General features: G+C 35.0%; 3 protein-coding genes across 6 annotated transcripts in view; 2 read left to right on the top strand and 1 right to left on the bottom strand.

Moving 5' to 3' along the window:
• The window catches only part of LOC127799479 (uncharacterized), a 49049-nt gene extending 46670 nt beyond the window's left edge, over positions 1 to 2379 (top strand). Inside the window, exon 16 of one of the 2 annotated variants that reach the window (XM_052333542.1) lies at positions 1976 to 2379. The gene's annotated coding sequence lies outside the window, so the exon portion shown is untranslated. Of the gene's footprint in view, positions 1 to 485; positions 649 to 1975 lie in introns of those variants that run through there. The other variant, XM_052333541.1, reaches the window with a different exon arrangement.
• On the top strand, positions 2329 to 8075 carry LOC127799480 (probable F-actin-capping protein subunit beta). Its single transcript, XM_052333543.1, has 8 exons — positions 2329 to 2479; positions 5448 to 5518; positions 5856 to 5969; positions 6718 to 6800; positions 6877 to 6950; positions 7115 to 7234; positions 7348 to 7443; positions 7643 to 8075. Exons 1-8 carry the CDS (start codon positions 2351 to 2353, stop codon positions 7724 to 7726), a joined length of 771 nt encoding a protein of 256 aa, XP_052189503.1. The 5' UTR covers positions 2329 to 2350; the 3' UTR covers positions 7727 to 8075.
• Positions 8076 to 13989: 5914 nt separating this feature from the next.
• On the bottom strand, positions 13990 to 21467 carry LOC127800048 (co-chaperone protein p23-1-like). Of its 3 annotated transcripts, none has more exons than XM_052334445.1 (6): positions 21301 to 21467; positions 14986 to 15172; positions 14734 to 14896; positions 14611 to 14651; positions 14472 to 14533; positions 13990 to 14354 (listed from the first exon to the last, which is right to left on the bottom strand). In XM_052334445.1, the coding sequence occupies exons 1-6, from the start codon at positions 21303 to 21305 to the stop codon at positions 14348 to 14350; spliced, it is 465 nt and encodes a 154-aa protein (XP_052190405.1). In that variant the 5' UTR covers positions 21306 to 21467; the 3' UTR covers positions 13990 to 14347. The 3 variants fall into 3 exon arrangements, with proteins under 3 accessions (XP_052190405.1, XP_052190403.1, XP_052190404.1); XM_052334443.1 differs by having other exon boundaries at positions 14476 to 14533; XM_052334444.1 differs by having other exon boundaries at positions 14479 to 14533.
• Positions 21468 to 22809: the final 1342 nt, after the last annotated feature.

Raw genomic sequence — 22809 nt, 5'->3', positions numbered from 1 at the left:
ATCTCTCTTACCCTGGCATTGTTATTTCTTGTTTTTTGTAACATCAATTTATTCTGTGCTTTCACAATTTGTTTCTAGCACAAGTTATATATGATTAGAAAATTTTTGCCTTCTGACGTGATTCATGATCGTATAATTCATTTATCACTCAAATTGATTCCCACTTTTGAAGAGAAGAATTAGAGGATCATAAGTTTATGTTAGAAGTTCATAAAGATTGTATTCCTACTTTTGAATGTGAATACGTTGTAAGAAAAACAGAACAAAACCTTGCAAGCAAAAGGGAGAGATTCAAAAACTGCTATTGCCGCATGCATCTAGCACCAAATTTCACACGACATGATGGGAGATGGGTTCATGCAGTTTTGGTTCTGATCTTGTCTCATCTTTTGATACAATTCAGTCAAATGTCAAATCTCTTTTATGTCCTCCCTGCCCTCTTTTTGTCACGTGCAAGTCACATGACTAGTTTTATGTTAATTTAGGAAATGTTGATGGAAGGGTGAAGTTGATGCATAGATGAAAGCAAAGGAAGACAAGTGTAGGAATGGCAATGGATTGCGTGCAGCTCATTTGCAGCCTACTTGTTAACTTACACAGTTAATCACTATTTGTCAAGTTATATAGTTAAAATTTGTATTTGTATTCGCATCTTATCAAGTGATATATATATATATATATTAATTGGATATTTGTATTAATTCATTTAGATTAAGGAAATATTTACTCATTTTTTATATCAAATTTTAGAGTTCTTGGTCAAGTTAGGGTGGTTGTTGAATGCTACTTTTTTTATTTGACTAAGTTAGATCTTAATTATGAGTTGTCCAATTTAAGTGACTGCACTCAACCTTCACTTGCTATATTACTTGGCAAGCACTAGTCTTCAATAGATAATTATACTAAAAATAAAAATAAATGTACATATATTCACACCCGAGTATATTATATATATTGGTTAACATATACAAGCATTGGCAAGGACAAGGACACGTACAAGGCTACTGACGCATGCTTGTATGGGTATTCTCTTTTCATCTATACTCACTTATTAAACAAAATTTAGGCTTATACTTACTTGAGATGAATCGTAGTATATATATTAAATACTTGTCGATGGAGTAAAAGTTATAACATCTTGCATAAGTAAAATGTAATAATTTATACATTAAAATTGTTAAAAGTGATGGTGGCTAGTTAACAAAAAAATATAAATATCCACTCAAGTATTATAATATCTCCTTCAAGTGAATTAATGTTTTGTCAACATTCTTGTTTGAGTACGTAATCATGAACGCTTGTATCGAAATAATATTTGAATAGGTATTATTATATCACGGTCAAAGCGGTCCCTTAATAATATTAACTCATCATTCTTTTTTTACGAGCGATGAACGATAGGTTTTATTATCACGATAAATTAGTTTATCACAATTTGTAATCTCACTTTTTACCACCATCAATCTCACGTTTTGCACCCTCAATCCTAATGATAATCACTTTCTATTTACTCTATGGATGGCCAAAAAAAATTAATAATAATTTTCTCATCACAATGAATTGCGTACTTTATCGCCTTGATTTTTCTGAGTAAGAAAGGTGTGGACAAATTTCAATGACCCACCTGCCCAACTTTGATGTCCTATTATTAGATACTCAAATTCTTCAAGTGATTCATATTAGGGACCATTGTCGGTAACTTCACTTCTTTAATTTTCTTCATTTAATTATGTACACTATGAGCTTTAAGTTTCAAATTTGTAAGAGAATATATGTCTAATTTACTCCTCCAACCGCAATGTTACTATTTCGGGTTGTATATTTTATTTGTTTTAATTTAAACAAAAAAAAAGCTGCAAATGGGTGGTGGTGAGAGAGCATTGGCCAGCTTTTTAGTTGAAATTGTGTGCTGTCGAGTGATTAAAATAATTACTTTATCTTTATTGGATTAATATGATTTTTTTTTTTTTATAAGATTTGAAATTTCAACCTGCCTGCCAATACCACGCATGATGCATCATGATGGACCCGGACCCGGACCCTGACCCTGACCCTGCACGCTGCAGTGGTGGGCTACCGTTTCGACTTTGTAACGAGTTTCAGGTAAAAAAAAAAACTATATTTGGGAGCGGAAATATCGGCGTCGAACGTGGCTGGGAGGCGGTCTCACTGCGTTCGAAAGTGCACCGCGGAGCAGCTAAACATGCTTTCGAAGATTAACAAATCTGAAGCGAGGGAAACTCGGATCAAACAACGCGCCCTCTTTCTCTCCCCCAAACTCTCTCTCTCTCTTTTTGCACGATCCAGTGAAGTTCGGATATTGTGGTGGTAGTCAATCGATTGAGGAAAAATGGAGGCGGCGATGGGATTGATGAGAAGAATTCCGCCCAAGCACACAGAGACGGCGCTTTCTGCTCTCCTTAGCCTCCTGCCGGACCACTCCTCCGATCTCCTCTCTCAAGTCGATCAGCCTCTTCAGGTCACTCTCCTCCTTTCCAATGCTTTGCATCCATACATCTGTGTGTTTGAATGTGCATGGCTACAGATATTTCTGTCATTTTCAGTCAATTTATTTGTGTTGGAACTTCTCTGTAGCGTCGCCTCGCCGCTGGCGTTTTAGGTGAGGATTTTCAGTTCCGTAACTGTTTTCCGTGCGCTCGAATCTGATGTTTCGTTTCGTTTACGAGCGGTTTGGGCGGAGAATGACGGTTTCTTCTCTAATTTGCAAGCTGCTGATTATTGTTGTTAGGCTTTCTAGGGTTCGCTGTCTCCCTCCCTTGAAATATGTACACGCAAGGTGTGGAACGATGAATTTTGGGTGCAGTGTCTATGCATTATATATATATATAGAGAGAGAGAGAGAGAGAGAGAGAGAGAGAGAGAGATTTCTTTTGATTTGTTTGTTTTGATTTTTGTTGTCATTTTTTTTTTGCGTACGGCTGTCGGTGCCCTTTGGATTTCTTTGTTTCTAAACCAACAATCTACTTTTCAATTTTCTACGATGTCCAAATGTTTTACCCTGTTTTCAGATTCTGCTTGCGGATGAATAGTACTTATGGATTTGGTCTTACAGTTTTTGTTCTCTCTCTACTGAATCTGTACATATTTCTGCACTTATCCTCTTTGGGACCAAAAGGTGAAATCCCTCACCTTAAGGGCTCGCAGCGCAGCCTATGATTTCTGCAAGAGAAGTAAATCACGAAATCCAGCAGTAAGAATCGAACACGGCACCTTGACCGGGTATATAGCGGCTAGAATCCAGAGCTCTTTGGGACTAACACATGTATGGTCTCAACCGCTGGGCTATGCCCGTGGGGGCCACTTATCCTCTTTAATGCATGCAATGTACGCATTGTATGTATTTATGGAGACAGAGAACCTCAATTTCAATTTGTCTCGATTTTTGCCCTTCATTGGTATCAGAATTTCTGATATCAAAAATTTGAACTTGAGTTTGGTTTTGACTTTACTTTTACTTTTCTATTTTTAGGGTTTCTAGACATTTTTCTACTCTGCCTTCAGTTTGAATGCATTTATTGGCCATAGTGTTGCCAAGGTTGCAGTTTCTACCTCTGTTGAAATTCAATTTCTTGGTTACATAATTATCATCTGTTGCTGTGGCTGGACAAGCAAAAGGGGAACAAGGAAATAGTAACAACTCTGAAAGGTCATGTTCTTATGTTATAGTCCCCAAATGGTCATCTGTCTTGATTTCTTCAGGTGGTTGGCTTTTTATTTGCTCGTGGTATCAAATAGTTGATAATGTCCATGTTTGTTTATAACTATGTTTAATTGATGCTAATTGGTTGCTATTTATATTTTTTTTTACCATGCATATGTTTGTTTTATGATGCTTTTTGTCAAGACCCCAAGGATCCCCAAGACTATAATTGTAACATGCATTTACTATATTGTACTCTAGTTTGCAGTTCATGTTTGTACCTTTTAGTTGACAGCCTATAAATAGGCTAAGGTAGTTAGAAAATGCATACGGATGAATGATAATTGATTTCCAGATTTCTCTCTCAAGTCTGAACTCTCTTGTTTCCTTCTCTCTCTCTCTCTCTCTCTCTCTCTCTCTCTCTCTCTCTCTGTGTGTTTGTCTGCATTTCTCCCTCAATTCTTTTTGTATTTCCCTCTCTTTCAGTCTAATTCCCCCTCCAATTCTCTACATTCTGATTATCTCTTCCCAATTCCTTCCTAAATTCCATTCTAAACCCTCGGTAAACCCTAGGTACATGATACTTTTCTTTCATTCTGTCTTACTTTCCATGTTTTTTTCCATTTTGAATTTGCACCTATTGGGTGTAAAATGGAAGATATTATGTGTGGATTAAAAGGCCTAATATCCTAATCGGATGTCTTAGAATTAGGTTATTACTGCCCAAGTCCAACCTATCCTACAGAGATCATTTTGCTGTAAAGTTCTTGGAGAGAGTAGACAGAGAATGATGAGAAATCCAGATTAATTTTTCTTAATTAAATAATTATCTGAAAAAATAAAAGTTATTTACATGAATTTGTGGCTTCATGTAGCAAATGAGATGTATAATTGGGAAACATGCAAAAGGCAGAGGATTCTAAAAGAATAGAAAGCCACCCTTTGCTCATGTGTTATTGCTCTATCCATATACTTCCTTTGGATTACTGCTGGCTTTTCAGACTCACCAAGTTACAAATGACTTACTCTTCTTGCTTGTACCAACACTTGTCAGTTTGGCTTCTCAATTTGATTATTTAAATCTGTTATTATCTTTTCTGTAACAGATTCGAAGTTCTCAATTTGATTATTGACCTTCCCCAAAGCCTAATGTGGGAGTCTCATTCTAAGTTCATTTTTCTGTTTCTGTAGAGAAATAGGTAGAGGAAGACCAAGAAAAACTTGGTTTGAAACACTTAAGAGTGCAATATTAATTAAATGGGCCTTACATAATATAAAGCTATAGATACAAATGAGTGGAAAGTTAGAATTCATGTAGTTGAGCCCGCATAGTGGGATAAAGGCTTGATATCACGTTGCTACTGTTGAATTTTTTTATGCTTTAGGCACCATTTTTCCTTGCCTCAACATGTTTATTGCTCCAATCTGTGGTTCATCCCCCCCCCCCCCCCCCTCTCTCTCTCTCTCTCACACTCACACACACACACACACACGTGCTTTAACCTCACTATTATTTTGCTATATTATGGAGTATGACATGCTGTATGGTAATTACTGGGGGAAAAAAAAAAAAAGACATGCTATATGCTGCCAGCATTTTTTAGTCAATCACAAATAAAATTTACTTTTCTGGAGAAAAGGCGTAAATTTGGTATGTACTGTCAATAATTGGTATATCATTCATCCTGTGTTGATATTTCATATATCAGTTCTTATGCAGAATTCAATTCTCCATGTTATTGCTTCCATTTATTTATTTGACAAGTTCTTTTGGACCATGGGACAGATATTACATGATGAAGATTGTGGAAAGGAGTTTATCTTATGCGAGTACAACAGAGATGCTGATTCCTATAGGTAAATGATAACCTCCTGAATGGCTGTAATTCACTTGACATGTTAACTTTAGTTTGTACAGATGGTATTAGTTTGCTGACAATCTGAATGAATAATTAATCAGGTTTCTTTCACATGGACAATATTCTTCCAAAGTGACATGATAAACTTTTCCAATTTATGGTCTAATTACATCCTTACATGCTATTCCTGCAACAATTTACTTTAACTTCATTTGGCACTCATCAACAGTTAAACAACAATCTGTATTTGGTTTTAAACTTTTCAACCCTTCATTGTTGTTTCATCTTGCTACTGTACTTTGGTAATCTTATGATTGGTTACCAAAATGTTGTAGATCTCCTTGGTCAAATAAATACCAACCACCACTGGAAGATGGTCTTTATCCTTCTCCGCAATTGAGGGAACTTGAGATTGAAGCAAATGAAGTCTTTGCAATATATCGTGAACAGTGAGGTCCTTTACTTACCTAGTCTTGTACTTTCTTATGTGTTTATAGAATGAAAATTGTTTCATCCTCCATTTTGGTCAATTTAGCAAATCCCTTAATTATTATTATTTTTTAACTGATGCACACATCCATTTGTAAGTTCTTTTGGCCAAAGAGAATTGACCAACTGATTTTAAATTAGGAGAGATGAGTCTCAATAGATGCCATTTATTTAAACCTGTTTAATTTTGTTTGGTAGCAAGTAGTAATAGGGTAAATTAATCAAAACAAATACTGAACTTGTAGACTTGTTACAATTTCAGAATGAACTTTTAATTTTAGCAATTCATTGACCGAACTTATCAATTTGTTATAATCATCGAATGCATTTAGAAATTGTAGCCTTCTGCCAAATGATGACTTGGTAGATGAGTTGGGCAGGAAGAAAGATGTTCTGGATAATGATGTGGCTTTTAATTGCTATATAATTCTCCAATTCATGTTCATCTATCAATAATATTCAATAATGTTCCTCAATTTTCCCCCAAACCATCAATTAAAAGCCAAATCATCGTCTGCGTCATTTTCCCTTTGTCCAGTTCATCCTCCAAGTCATTCAATTTATAATGGTGTTCTATAATTGTAACAAATTGATAATTTCAATTAGTGAAAATTAGAAGTGCGTTCTAAAACTGTAGCAAAGCTATAAATCAAATATTTTTAAGTAATATAGTAATAGTAGCAAATTGATTAATCAGTATTTTGGTAGGTATTATGAAGGTGGCATCTCATCAGTATATGTGTGGGAAGATGAGAGTGATGGTTTTGTAGCATGCTTCTTGATAAAGAAAGGTGACTTATTTTATTTTTAAACCCCTTGGTTAAGTTTCGGTTACATTTTCTAACCTGTTATTACTCGAGGGTGAAGATGGCTCAAAGACTGGGCATGGAAGAAGAGGCTATCTGCAGGAGGGAGCATGGGATGCTATACACGTTGTTCAGGTGGACTTCCTATGCTGGAGACTAGCATAGTAGAATATAAACATGTGGCAACTCCCCGATTCCCAACAAAATAAAAAAATCCTATTTTGTTTTTTGGATCCTTACTTTTTAAGAGGACACTATTAGTTCATTCTTACTGTCAAGTTGCACTCTTTGACTTTCAGGTAAGTCCAGAGGAGATGGGAACAGCTCATTACTGTCTAACGAGCACTATCATGCTCTCATTGACTACAAATAATGAATCATCTGGTGTATTCAATTTGTCAGGATCAATTAGAAGACAGGTTATTCATACTGATTTGTGCTGTTCTTTACTGTCAAAGAAGTTCTAAACGAGCAATTACACTTTCAAGATTCTGGTAAAATCAGTTTTTCATCTTCCTCGTATGCTTGACAGATGAATATGGACCTCTCAGTGGCAGATGGTCATCTATGTAACATGGGAAAGATGATAGAAGAAATGGAGGCTAAATTGAGGAATTCGCTTGATCAGGTACTTGATGAAGTTCTATTTAATTTTTATTCTATTGGCTTTGTGTGACATAGTGAAATGATATTTAGCAATTGGCCAACTATCAAATCTTGCCCTTCACTGTCAAGAGATTAATCCTGATCCTTTTCCCCTTTGACATTTCCTAAAATTCTAGGTCTAGATAGAATAAGAACTCTAAAGTTACTTTGTGTAACTGCAGGTATATTTTGGAAAGACAAAGGAGATGGTTTGCACTTTGCGCCCACCATCAGAACCAGTGCAACTCAGGCTTCCCGATAACTAATGGATGTGCGTGAAAAAACATACTATATTTTTTTTTTTTTTTTTTTTTTTGTGTTTTGTTGCTTTAAGCTTGTCAGCACTTAAAATGTAATTTTTGCTGCATTATTTTTTTTGTTGAAAAAGGGTAGAAGTATAAGAACTTGTTTGTTGTAGGATAAGACCATGGGAGGATGGTATATTGAAAATGCATTGTTTGATGTGCTGCTTCAGGTTTATGTTGTAATTTAAATATGGCAGCATTTTGTGTGTTTTTGGTGCCTAAGAGCGGCTGGGGGATATGATACGGATTTGCAGTGTTCAGTCCCAAGCACTATCATATATATATATATATATATGAGTTAGGTTTTTGACGTTGATGATGATCACGTGATATCTTTGCACTTAAATGTTTGTTTGGTGTCAGTAACTAGTTCATTCCATTCCCTCATTTAACTTCTTTTTGATTTGTTCTTGTACTTGGCACCATTTCTTTGTGCATGTAAGTTATGCTTGTTCTACTAAAATATCACTAATTATAGAAACATATATGGTATTACTGAATATGTAAAGTGATCTTGGAAATTCGTTGTAAACTGGTTTCGTTTGTGATATCTTCCTCTCCCTCTGTTTCTTTCACCGGGAGCGCGCCATTGTCGTCCACTCTGCAGTCCGGTGAAAGCCCTTCAGCGGCCACTGGTGGTCACGTCGGTCTTCCTCTTCTTCTCAGGCAGTCTTCTCTACTCAATGTTGGTCTCTCCCCCCTCCCAAATCTGCAAAGAGGTTTGAAATTTGGTTGAATTTGCAGGCCTCTTTGAAATTTAGTTCAATTTGTAGTGAACCCCGATTGGGTTTCTAGTCACCCCTCTCTCTCTCCCTCTCTTCAATATGCAGCGGTAAGGGTTTGACTTTGAACCCTTTTGCGTTACAAACGAACTCTGGTCGGGATTTTTACTGAAATTCTTAATCTTGTAATGGCGGGTTTTTCCATCTCTCTCTTTGTTTTTCTCTAAACTAATTTGAGGTAGAGGTGACAAATGGTGGCAATAAATCTTTCTACTCCGTTAGTCCTTTTGAACCTACATCGAAGATTTGGATTTCCTTACAGGTCCGTATCTGATTTGAATTTCTTATAAGGTAGGTTTTTAGTGTCATTGACCACCACAAGGAGAGCTTTTTGGAGAATTTAAAGAAAATTATCTTATTTTAGCTAATAGTAAGGGTCTATGTTGCATGAAAACACCTCATAAGAGCTGTTTTCGAAACGTTTCCTATTTTCGTTTCCTATATATTGTGTAATATTTTATTTTAAGGGAAGTTAGTGATATTTTAAAAAACACATACATGATTAGTGCAATTTAGGTAAACCCAGTAGTTTGTAAATTTAGTTCTTAATTATAGGATAATATTAACGGGGCAATAATTAAGAAGCCTTAAATGCCTTTGTTTTTTAGATAATACATGTGTTATATTTCATTTTTAAGTACAAATATTTGGCTTAATACATGTGTCATTCAATAATTTAAAAATATTATATTTAATATTTAATATGTAAAATATTAAAATTATGGTATATGAATTATTAAAATTATTATTTTAAATTCATAGAATCTTTATTTACGTCATATAAGATGTTATATTAATGAAACATATCAGATTAGACTTAATATATAAATATGACATTTGATCATTTAATAATTAAAAATTTTGATATTTGATAATTGGTATGAAAACAAAGACTAAATTTGATTAAAAAAATTAATTTTATAGAAAGACTTGAATTTTTTTAAAAATATATATATATATATATATTTAAAAAAACTTAAAATTTCACAAAAATGCCAAAAAATTTCATAAAAGACATAAAAATATTCAAAAAAATTAAATTATATAAAAGACTTATAAATTTCATTAAAAAATTAGAAATATTAAAAAAATCTAAATTTCATAAAAAGACCTAAAAATTACATAAAAAAGACTTAAATTTCATAAAAAAAAAACTTAAAAATATTCAAAAAAAAGTCAAACTTCATTAAAAAAAAGTTAATGAAAACTGTGATAACAAGAATTCAAATGAAAAGCAACAAAAATGTCATTGAATCTATAAATTTTGTTCACAAACTATCAAATGAAATCTTAAATAAGAAGTGAAAATAAACTCTTATCAATTTTTTAAAGATTTTTATATTTTTTATGAAATTTAGGTTTTTTTAACTATTTTAAGTCTTTTTTAAATATTTTTAGAGTTTTTTTTTTGTATCAAATTTTGTCTTTTTTATATGAAAGACTAAATGTCAATTTTTTTAATTGTTAAGGAATCAAATGTCATATCTATATATTAAATTTAATCCGATGTGTTTGGCTGACGTGGCATTCACTTATAGAAACGGGACATTTATGCATATACTAACATTTTGTTACAATAAAAATTTAAAGTAATAATTTTTAAAAGTTGAGATACTGAATTTTGATATTTTACACATTTGGGGACTAAGCATCATGTTTTTAAATTGTTGAGGAGGCTACTATATGTAGGGTTCTTTACAGAGCCAGAGATGATGATAGAATGGCTTACAGATTGGGGAAAAAAAGATGAAATTGTCCCTGCCCACTTTGCAAATTGCAAAGTGGGCCACTGCCCTCGCCCCTACTCTCTTTTCTCCCCTCCCATGGCCGCCACCTCGCCGTCGCGCCTCGCTGCCCTCGCTTCCGTCGCCTCGCTGCCATCGCCGCCTTGCCTCGCCGACAGTCGTTGCGCAGTGACTGTCGGCGAGGTGAGACAGCGATGGCAGTGAGGTGAGGCGACCTCCATGGAAGGGGAGAAGAGAAAGCAGGGGCTGGGCAATCCATGGAAGGGGAGGTGAGAGAGTAGGGCGCTGGGGCAATTTTGTCTTTTTGCCCCCATTCAGTAAGCCTATCAGTCATCATTTCGGGCTCTCAAGACTTGTCCCCATATGTATTAAAACTCAATGGTGGATCTATCGTGGGGATAGGCAATTACCCTCCTTACCTAGACAAAATTTTGTAAATTTTATTGTATTCATTTTGAGTTTACATTTTTGCCCCCCAATTAATCTTTCTCTTCCCCCAAAATCTGCAAAATGTCTAACATCTCTCCCACACTATCTCTCTCTCCCACTTTCGTTGTTTCTTAAGAATACCTCTGTAAATAATTGATTTTGTAAAATTCAACCGTCTAATCTTAGATATGATCATATTTTCACAATGAAAATGGCTCCGACCTACAAGAAGATAAATCTTTTAGTTTGTCAGCAATTATTTTTAGCACAGATCCATGATATATACATATAAGGGTGTTGGGTGGTTGACTTTAATCGTCAGAAACCAATAGCCACAATAGTCAATGGCGACTGCCAATGCGTTTTTTCTGTTATGGCTGAAAATTAAAAATCAAATCTACGAAAATCCAGCTATTAAATTGGCCCACTTTTGTGTATGTTAACCCCCATTGGCCAATGACAAAATCTGATAACAAATTTTTGATAGTTAATGGGATTGGTGGTATTGTAAAGAAATTAGTCTAAACAAAAAAGAATGTTGTATATCCATTGGTGTATATACTTGTGAAGTTAATTTTAATTCTTCTTGTTGTTACTGCAACCGTTGAAAGAGATTTCTTAATTATGAATTTCGTTAAGAATCGTTTACGCAATTGAATGGATGATCAATAGATGAATGATTATTCGATTACTTATATTAAGAAGGAAACATTTGATATAATTAACAATGGAAAATTATGCAGTAGTTTTAGAATGGGAAAACTCAACGAAAACAACTATGATTTTGTGAAGACCTAAATGTAAGTACAATATTTTTGTTTTTGAAACTAAAGAACTTTCTAGGAAACATATGTTGGAGTTTATGTAAAACATTATAATGATGTTTGATATGATATTTTGACATTATATTATAATATTATTTTTATCAATGTGTATAATTATTGTATAACTTTAAATTTTACGTTTCTTGTTATCGTTGTTCATCCTATTAATTAAATATCTTGGCTCCGGCCTTGTTAAGACTAAATATTTTTTTCTTCTTATTTTGTGCTAAATAAAATGCATTTATTATAACAAAACCAATTAATACAAAAAATTAAGGCTAAAAACAAAATATAATAAATATGTATTATTTGAAAAATAACTAAACTGAATGCTTCCTAAGTAGGTAATAGGGGTGAGCACAATTTCGGTTAAACCGAAGTAACCGAATCGAACCGACAAGTTCAGTTAGTTCGGTTCGGTTATTTTTTTTCAAAATTTCAATTCGATTAATTGTTTTGGAAAGTTCAGTTTTCGGTGTTCGGTTCAGTTTAGTTTTTTGCTTGAAATAACCGAACCGAATCGAACTTATAAAAACGACACAGTTTTTGGTTTATAAAGCAAAGTGAAAATATCCATATCCCCACCCAAGTCAAACAAAAGTCACGCAAAGGCAGAGGAGAGAAGACCTAGAAGGCGGAAGGATCGAATCGATCCTTCCATTCGCTCCGCTCTCTCCTTTCCATCATCTTCGACGCTCTGGCACGGCGGCACCATCGCCCCCTCTGATGCCGACGTCGACATCACGGCACCCAAGGCAGAGACTCTCACTCACTTGGAACTAGAAGGCTAGACCGAGATGGACGCGAGATGTCGAGAGAGACCCTTCGAGTCCGTTGCCATCGGTGTCGCCTCCACCTTCAATGCCTTTCCCTTCGCCATCAGTAGTCGGCCGCCTCCAGCCTTTCCCTTCACCGATCGTCGTCCCTTTCATCAGACCCAGACCGATGCCTTTCCCGTTGCCGATCGCATGATGCTTCGTCTCCTTGTTTTTTCCCTTTCTTGTGCTTAGACGATCAACCCATACCAAGTATCAACGATGACCGACCATCAAGATAGAGGTTAGTATTGAGGTTAGGTTAGGGTTTTAATTTTTTAATTTTTTTGACTCAATGAGGTTAGTTTCTTGATATTTCTTCATTTGTTTGGTTTTTCGTTTGTATTTCCTTCTTTTGCACAAATTGATTTGTATTTCTCTCAATCTCTAAATGGGTTTGCATTTTTCTATATCAATTCAATGGATATTCTTCTTGTATTTCATTTCTGCAAATTGGTTACTTCTTTTACTAATTTTGCCCAATCGATTATCGGTTCTCGGTTCGGTTAACTTAGCTTAGATTTCGGTTAGTTAGAATTAATTGATCGGTTCGGTTCGATTATTACATGCAATTCGGTTAGATTCAGTTAGTATTTTTTGGTTGGTTCGGTTCGGTTATAACCAAATACACACCCCTAGTAGGTAGCATAGATTAGGGATCACATTAAATTGCTTATTTATTTATTTATGTTTTTTAAATAAACGTTATGCTTATATCTCAAATTTTATATTTATTTTAATTCTAATTAAGTAAATAGAGATGTATTAAAAGATTTATTATCATTGCGAGTGTGTTAGGTCAGAGGTTGTTGTACCTAAGTAGTAGCAATAGTAGTAGTATGCGATTGTGTTAGCTCAATCAATTTATGCCACAGGGATCAATTTCCATCCATTTGGCATACCGAATGAATTTTACAAAGTTTTCTTTTATAAAAAAAGAAAAAAAAAATTCTCAATTTGTGGCCCTTCATACTTCTTTTTTTTTTGGAAAGACAATCTCAGCTACATATTTCATACTAGAATACTTTCTTTGTCACATAATTTTTAGAATATAATTATTCATTAAAAAAATAATTAAAGGACCACATGTGACATGATATATCTTAAATCATGACCTACTTATAAAAAGAATTAAATTCAAAAAATAAACAAACCTTAGGAATAAAAAAATTATAAAAAATTAAAAGATCCTCTCGTCTAAGTCTCTTAAAGACTCTCGTCTAGAACTCTTCGATACTCTCTCATCTAAATTTTCGCAAAAAACACACTATGCCAATAATTATTTTCTACATTATAGTCTTTCAAGAAAATACACTCTTAAAAATTAAAAACTCTATTGTAATTATAAATTTATTATTATATTTCTGCTTCATCAATGGCTAGAGAAAAAGAAGCTTCATCCACAAAGATGAAATGGAATCCAAATCGTGACATCTTCTTCTATTTCTGCTTCATCAATGGCTCACAATAATTCGACCCCCTTCTCTTTCTTCTTCATCGATTTCACTTCATCATCTTCTTAGCCGATCCTTCATCTTTGCAAATGTTTCTTTATCTTCGCTGATTCATGAACTGAAGGGAAAGCAAGGGTAGAATAGAATTTTCACCCACTTTCCAAAACAGATACAGTTATCCCAAATTTAATTGCTATAAAATTGATGAGACCCGAAATCAAGTTGATTGTTTGTTCCTCTCTTGTACAGATACGGACATTCCTAATGCAAAATCGAACAGACAAGCCGAAATACAACTTAGCATTGATCAAAAAGATCATATGCATTGTAATTCCCCAGAAAATGTTTCAGCAAAGCAAATATTTTCTACATTCATTGTAGAGCAAAACCAGGGTTGACAAGAAAAGAGTTCACAGGACACAATGGCAGAGCACCTTTGACGACAGCATTAAGCTTTAGCCTCAGGCTCTCCACTGCCAGGTGCAGTCTCTTCACCGGAGACCTCAGCATTTTCCTCTTCGCTGTCACTTTCATCATTGCCTACAAAAATTTTTGAGTAATTTTTTATAAAATGAGCAGATATTACAGTTTTAATTCGATCAAAAACTGAAAATAGAGGATGTTTAGGTGCCCCAGTGGATGCAAGAATATGCAGACCTACCACCTTCATCATTGTCAGCGGCAACACCATCAAAATCTCCGCCACCCATGTTAAGTTTCTGAGAAAATGGAGGAAAATTGAATGAGAATGAAGGTTGGCTTAGATTAAAGGCTATGTGAAGAAATCTTTACAAACCGAAAAGTCCAAGTCACCAAAGTCTGCATCAGAAGATCCCACTGCAAACCAAAATGTCAAGTTAGTTTCATCAAGAGATGACAGTGGTCAAGATATGGGAGCGGAAGGGGACAAAGAAGTTACATTTGCTATCCTGCTCTTCATCTTCATCAGCCCATTTGTCCCAATCAACTTTCAGAAAGATAGGTTGTTTTCCCCCCTGCTTCAACAATCGGCCCCACCATTTACTCTCTGCCTTCTTTATAAGGTAGCAAATGTTTCTCAAGCCAACACTAGCCTTGCTCTCCTGCATCCGTCAATATAACAGCGCACTTGCATTCAAAAAGTTACAACTGATGTGACTGCCACAGAGAAATGAGACCTTTTGCTACTTACATTCACGTCAACCTTCTCATAAAGCTCCATATCTATTTCATAAGGTATGTTATCTGCTCCGGTCGTAGCAGAAAAGAAGAATTTCCCCTCTGGCTCCAGTTTAAGCTTCACATCTTTGGCGTCTGGAAGCTCAATGGTGATGAACAACTTATCGGACCTCTGGGCCCACTTTACTGTAGGATGACGACTGCCGAAGAAAAGTGTTCCAAGAAAAATGATATATAAAAACTACATAGAAAGAAGCTCGGAAATCATTCAAGCTACTGAGACTTTAACCTGCCAGCATTATAACATTCTGAATCTCACCAATGAAAACACAATACATTTTGGATTAGATACACATGCATAGGTGAATTAATGGAAGACCAGCCACACAATCACTCGGGTATCCAGAAATCCTTTTATGGAATCATCACAAAAAATAAGACTGCGATCCCAGGGATCATTATCCCAAAAAATATGGTCAATAGATCCCCTATGCATGTACGATAGTATGTTTGCCAAGGATACAACATATCAACATTTCTGAATGCAAAGTTCTCATTCACTATGACAATAGAAATACCAAGATATGTAGAAAAAAATCAGACAACAAGCTTCATCAACAAGAACTAGCCACCTAAAGTGGGAGCTAAATTTGGGTGCCACAACACAGAACCAAGTTAAACAAAACATGCCTCTGCTTAGCCAATCAACAGCATAGGTGTGCTTGCCAATATAATAAAGAGAGATCAATGGAGCCGATTGAGATTTTTCAAATTACCTAAAACCTATGTATGCTAGCTTAATTCTTTTGGGGTACATGATTTTGATTGTCTAAAACAAGCACCATAAAAGTAGAAGAGATCCGTCCCATATGCAACAGGATTACATGCACATTTACAAAGCTGATATCATCAAGCTACAGATTTGGGTAAATTCATTCAATAGAAGTGACAGTTGGACAATGATAAAACAGTAAGGCTGATCAAACTGATTACAAGAAAATAACCACAAATCATAATTATGTTTGTATTGTCCAAAAGTTTTTCAAGTAAAATTTAAACCATTTCTAACCTCACATGGGTTGGCTGCATCTAACCATGTAATTGTTTAATCAGCTTATGTTTCAGACTATATCTCAGAGTCAGATTCTCAGGTTGAGTGAGTCAAGTAACACTTTGAATTCCGTGTGAACTCCATAAAAACAGAAGTGAGCAGCCAACAGCAGTTGCCCAAACAAGCCATGCATTTAAGATAGTTATGGTCTAAATAGCATTACAAGTGAACCCTCCAGAAAGCTTACAACTTCAACTAGATAATGACTATTACACCACCAAAAGTAGCCTCAATCAAAGCAAAGTTCAATACTTATAACTAAAGCACAGGACTATGAAACGTAGTCTAGAATAAATCCTCAGTAAATCAATAGATATAATTGACAAATACCTGAAACATCTAATATCCTAGTTATCATTCACTTGAAAATAAACTATACATTTAGGTAGAAGTAATGGCCAGATAAGCCCTGGACCTTCGGTACATCTTGTAATCTGAACAAAGCACTTCCGGCGTGTTGGATCACAATGCTCCTAGAATAAGCAACATGATTCTTCTAAATTTAACATATGCAATTTCAATGTATAATAAACTCAAATCAGATTACACCTAATTAGCTATCACTGATACAGAATAAGTTCAAGCATTTTAAATTTGTACAAATAGGAAGCGACCAAAGCCTCGAAGGGGCTCAGCATCTGGAGACAGGTACATATATTTACACAATTACAACCTAAACTTCCTATCAGGTGCATTGCAACACTAGTGCTGGTAAGGGGGCACAGGTCTTTGGGCACACGCATGTTTTCAATATAAAACAACATGCATTGTAACACTTTCAAAAGTTAACACAGTAAATTAAAAGGATAAAAACATACATACCAAAAATTCATATTTATGGGCAGTGTAGTTGAAGGCAAGTGAGACGCCTGCCTCTTGCCTAGGTGTTCCTTATCTAGCTCTAGGCAAGGCAGCTTCAATCAGGAGAGCGACTCAGAAAAGGCACCAAGTGTCACAACTGTAAAGATGCCCATAAATATGAATTTCCAAAGGATGGCCACAACCGTAAAAATGCCCATAAAGGCAGCTGTAACCATCAGATGTTCCTTGTCTAGCTCAAGACAGTTGTGAGTGTAGGTGGCCATCCTCTCTCTCTGGTCTAGTCTTTGCAGCTCAAAGATGCCTGCTCACTGTATTTCTTCTATCAATTGTGTTCTCTCTCTCAACTTTATAGTTGGTATACCTTTTTAGCATCTGATGGTTACATTAGGCTATTAGTTTCTGTTAGGCTATAGTTCTAACACTTTATTTATATTATAATTATATTACATTTTTATTTTTTTAATATTGTTACTACTACAACAAATGGCTTATGAACTTGTTTCATCAAGTGGAAGTGGTGAAGAGATCCAGCCTAAAAATATATAGATATTTTTTTTTTTTTTTTTTTTGGGGGGGGGGGCAAAATTCCATAAACAAATTATCTTACATTTATATTTTGTGGGAAAGTGGGAAGAGGTGGAATATTTCAGGCAATTTGATACCCAACAGTAACAGGAATCACAAACCTTAATCCCATTAAATGAGGTCGGTACATGAACCCTTTCCATGGCCATATCCCCAACAAGGCCATTATAATCCTACGTCACAGAAGAGGATTTGGATTTTGATGATAATGACATGACATGAAGGAAAAAAACTAGATCTCACAGTAAGGTCTACATCTAGTTCACAAGAGAATGAGGCTAATCCGGTGGAGATGGAAGATGGTACTATGTTATCAATTTAAAGGAGATGAAAATAAAGAAAATATAGAACTATAATCTGATGATGATGACTTTTACATAAAGCAAGAGTTATTTGTTCAAACATTATTAAAGAAATTCTATTGAAAATATTTTAGAAATCTTATATGCATTATGTAATTACCTTTTACATATAAAATGCATTTACTAATTATTTGTTACTTAACAGCTTGCTTCACTCAGGTGAATGAATTTTTCAGCACCTAAGAACCTCAGGCTATATAATGTCATAACACCTTTAGGGCATCGTTTGCCTTTAACTATGTCGCTTACAGGCATTATTTGTTAAAAGATGAATGGGGAATCTCCAATACCAGCTTATGGAGGTAAGGGTGTTGACATTGCACCCATGACCCAAAATGCCCACAATAAACACTGGGATCCTCTAAATCATGTTTTAACTACCAACTACAACAAAATACTGATACTTAAAGAATATTGTTGGCCTCCCACCAGAATGGAAGATTTAGATCTCCTTCCTACCCTAAACCCCATAACACCCAAATTAAACTATATCTTATATGATAATATACAACTTGTGTCACATTCTAACACTTTTGAGTGCAACCTTTAAATACATTGTCAATAGGTTTTAACTAAGTCCAAACCCAAAATGCAAGCTCGTACTCATACCCAAACCCATTCTTAATGTTGGATTCAAGTATACAAACAAACAACAATAATATACCAAATCTTTATCCTACTATCGGGAATTGACAACATGAATTCTAGCTCACTAGCCATTTCAATTTATGACATTATCTTCTACAAGACCCTTATAACTCCTATCACATCTAAGTATCTCCCATCAAGTTTTTCTTAATCTTCCTCTTACCTCTTTTGTGAGATGCTTGTTCCATTCTATCCACTTCTCTCATATGAGTCTCTATTGGTTTTGTTTTCATATAAGCAAACCATCTTAACTGTGTGCCTTGCGCATTTTACATTCTATAAGAGCCACTCAAACAGTCAAACCTCATTACAAATAACATCATTTATAATTTTATCTATTCTTATATAGCCGCACATCCATCTTAATATCTTCATCTTTGTTACACTCGTATTTGCACATGTGGGTGCTTTACTGCGCAACATTCAAGAATATATTCATGCGTACAAAAGATTTAATATGCCATTCTTTGTGTACATGAACGACATTGAATTTAGGAAAAACAATTTATCTCTATGGCACACAGGTAAAGCACTTAAGGAATGTTAATGAACTGATTCAGGCTAAGAACTTCCTCCCTTGTCACCATCTCCACACCCACATCCCTTTTTCCCTTCCTATCCACATTGGATAATGTAATTGATTCCTCATCTTTATAGAACATCCATTATCCGATTAATGTATATAAAATTAGAAATAATTAAAAGAATAATTTATCACTAAAATATAATTTTTAATCATCTTTACCCAACCATGTAGATGTACCACATCTTAAACAATTATTAAAATTTTAAAATAAAATCATTTAAAAAACATATTAACATGTAAAGTGATTTCATCATCGTCATCATCACCTACATCTTATTCTAACCAAGTTACAGTTAGTGGGATGTCATTCATAATGTTAACTGGCTTCTATATGTCACATGGGCAATACAAATCCATGTAAAAGAATAGTGTGACAAAATTTTACGTCAAATGCCCTACCTAACACAACCCTCTAATGAAGGAATGAGAAGATAAAGTTTCAACGCCATCTTCATATAGAAAAGTTTCATGAGGTAAGCGGTGAATGAAGATAACTGATATGATTGTATTCCATTATAAAAAATTTAAAAATAAAATACCAATCATAAATATTATATGCTCAAATTTGAAAAAAAAAATAATAAATCTAATGATTAAAGATTTAATTTTTCAATTAAAAAAACCTATATCTAGCTGGCTAGGGTACCATGAGGATGTTATAGTTCCCTCTAGCTTTCGTGCCCGATGGGTACCATAGTGGATTTCCATGTTAGTTCAACAACTCTGCCAAGGGAAAATATTCTTATGTGCATTCTCATGAGTGTCTCACATGTTGGGATGTAAAGTCTATAAATGTGTTGCCTTGCTTGTTGCATGTCATGGCACGGCCCTGTGCCTAGGTTTGGCCCTATAAATTATGTAGCTTAACTGGCATGAGTGATCCTTGATCAACATGACGTTTGTAAGACTTGAATGCTACATGCCTCAAGCTCAATTATATGGGTAATGATATCAATGTGTGGCTTGTGTTAATGGGAAGGCACAAGGCCTCAGGGTTGCATGCAAGTCTTACTTGGCTTGTTGGGTGCCTTGATATAGTATGTGGCCAAGGCAAGGCTTGCAGGGGGCATGCCTAAATGAGCATGCTACCTAAGGTCCTCAAAAGTGGGAAATAGCTTGTCCTCAGGCTTGTGTGAGGCATCATGCTAGTGGGTCAACATCAGTATTGTAATTGACATGGAGGATGGACTAGAATCCCTAAGCATACAAAGGAAAATGTTCTACACTACTTTGATTCAACTGATTTGTGCATGCACAATTGAGTGCCATGTAGAATCTTGGATGAGCACATCTAGACACTTAGGGGCAATTCAGCTGTGGAAAACAGCCATATTTTGAAAAATTACTCCACAAAAAAACCAAAAATCAGAAAACTTGTTCAAATACAAAAATTTGCTAAATGGAAGAAATAGAAATTTGGAAAATGCATTTTTCCACAAAAATTTTCCAAATCACCTACATCTCCATCTCTAGCACAAGTTACAAAAAGGGACCCCCAAAAAGGGACCCCCCCCCCCCCCCCCCTCCTTCAAACATATGTTCATACATTGGAAATTAGTTTTCTATACTTCTAGCATTTGAAGCTATTTTTCAAATTTTATATGAAAAGAAAACTAGAGATTTTATAGAAAACTGGAAAACATTTTCCACAACTAAACAGCCGCTTTCCAGAAAAGTTCGGGAGGGATAGTTACGGCACGATTGTGCTGTCCTTGGATATCACCAGGGCTTATTGGGTGAAAAAGAGTATTCACAACCACACAAGCCCCAACAAGATTCTGTAACCAGAAAACGGATGCTAGGGTTTTGGTAAATTCCACAGAGAAGAAAATGCAGAAACAGAAATGTCAGAATAAAAAACAAAATGAACAGAGAAACAAGAAGCATTTATTTGCAAATGTATAGAGCCATGCCTATAAACATGCTGCAATCGATAGATATGTATAAGGCTGAAATCCAAAATAGGGTCACAGAGCTAGTAACAAAAACACCCAAATACCCTTTAAGTAATCAAAACTACAAGGTTCCAAGGGTTATGCAAATTCTAGAGACTAAAAGGAAAAAAAACGGAAACAGAACTGTTAGGATCAAAAACCAAAAGCACAGAAGCTTTCACTTGCATATAAACAGACCCTTTGCTTACAAACATACTGCAAGCTAAACATATATACATACGATGCCATCGGAGAAGCGATAGAAAGGAAGACAACACACCTCATTTGAGATTTTCTCAGAGATCACGAGAGAGAGACAAAGAGAGAAACAACTGGTGTCCGGAACCTTTCCGAGAGGCTTGCGCTGTGTGTTTGCTTGATTTTCGCAGAGCGGGACGGTGTAGAATCCAAGAGAAGCAAGCGAGCTAAAGCGGTAGGTTTATGCATTTGTCGAGAAGTTATATATATTCCGGAAATCTCTAGATGCTTCTTTCGAACCCGCTGGGATCGAAAAATATCTTCTGGAAAATTCATATAAAAGATTATGTTTAATATTAAAAAAATTATGAATCATTTTTCTTTTCTAATGATGGTCCTTACATAACCTCCAATTCATATCCTGAATTATGTTAAAAGAAAGATAAATTAGGATAATTTATCTTTATAATTATCCTAATTATCTTTATAATTTAGGAAAATTTTTTTTTTTGGTAGAAAATTAGGATAATTATCTTTATAATTTAGGAAAATTTTATTCACAGCGAGTCTTTTACTTTTCGCAACTATTTTTAAATATATCTAAAATACCTTCAAATAAAAATTCAATTTTACCCTTATCTTCAATACTCAACCACCACCACTTGACATGACGTCTTTCGGCCGGAGAAATTTTCTTCTTTCTTCACACAGTGGCTTATATCCCAATCAAATATTTTCTTCTAAAATCTCTATCTCTCATTAGAGACTCATGTTCAGACTCGCACTCATACTAATCTATTTTCTCTCAAATACATATCAGCGATTCATACATTTTATGATCAATCATGGATTACTACACTAAAATATTGACGGAGAACTGGAAAGAGTTTGAGGAAGATCAGAACAACTATTTAGAAAAAGAATATTACGCATAGGGAAGTAATCTGTAAATGTGTGTTTTAAAATATGTGGTTGTGTTTGTAAGAGTGTAATATGGGTTGTATTGGAATGCGTTGTATAATGGAAAGAAAGAAGTGTCAAACTTATTGAATCCAGCGGGGAAGGCTAGGTTGAATTCAGGAGGGCCCTTCCCCGAATTCCACCCTTTGGGGAAGATTATCTTCCACGAATGCTGGCATTCGGGAAAGGCTATCCTTCCCCGAAGGCTGCGATTCAGGAGACTTTCCCAACCCCGAACCCTAGCATTCGGAAAAGTTGGGATTTTCTGAATGTTAGGTTTCGCCAAATATCTTTATTTTCAAGTTTCAATCTATATTTTATTTTATTGATTTTTTTATAGGAATCGAATTATGCATTCCAGGAATTTGATGTTATTCAACAATTTACTACGAATGAGGTATGATAGATTTTTAATAATTTTGTTTGAATTATTGAAAAAAATATATTTGAATATTTTTTATTGTTGTATTAGCTATTTGATACTAGAGAAGCACTTATTGGATGGGCTAAGAAAATTGGAAAACAAAATGGAATTGTGATTGTGATCAAGAGTTCAGAATCTGGGGGTCATGGAAAAAGACCTAGAGTTCGTCTTGCTTGTGAACGTAGTGAAAAGTATAGGCCATCAAAG

This window comes from Diospyros lotus, chromosome 4 (genome assembly GCF_014633365.1).
Source record: "Diospyros lotus cultivar Yz01 chromosome 4, ASM1463336v1, whole genome shotgun sequence".
Classification (NCBI taxonomy): domain Eukaryota; kingdom Viridiplantae; phylum Streptophyta; class Magnoliopsida; order Ericales; family Ebenaceae; genus Diospyros; species Diospyros lotus.
This window is presented reverse-complemented; position numbering and strand designations above follow the sequence as displayed.

Bases quoted from the DNA above. Each gene is read 5' to 3' on its own strand.
- LOC127799480 (XM_052333543.1), top strand. From the start codon at position 2,351: ATGGAGGCGGCGATGGGATTGATGAGAAGAATTCCGCCCAAGCACACA. The intron at 2,480-5,447 runs GTCACTCTCCTC...ACCATGGGACAG, and splicing joins AAGTCGATCAGCCTCTTCAG to ATATTACATGATGAAGATTG. The intron at 5,519-5,855 runs GTAAATGATAAC...AAAATGTTGTAG, and splicing joins AGAGATGCTGATTCCTATAG to ATCTCCTTGGTCAAATAAAT.
- LOC127800048 (XM_052334443.1), bottom strand. The intron at 14,652-14,733 runs GTAACTTCTTTG...TTTGGTTTGCAG, and splicing joins TGAAGAGCAGGATAGCAAAT to TGGGATCTTCTGATGCAGAC. The intron at 14,534-14,610 runs GTTTGTAAAGAT...CCATTTTCTCAG, and splicing joins TTGGTGACTTGGACTTTTCG to AAACTTAACATGGGTGGCGG.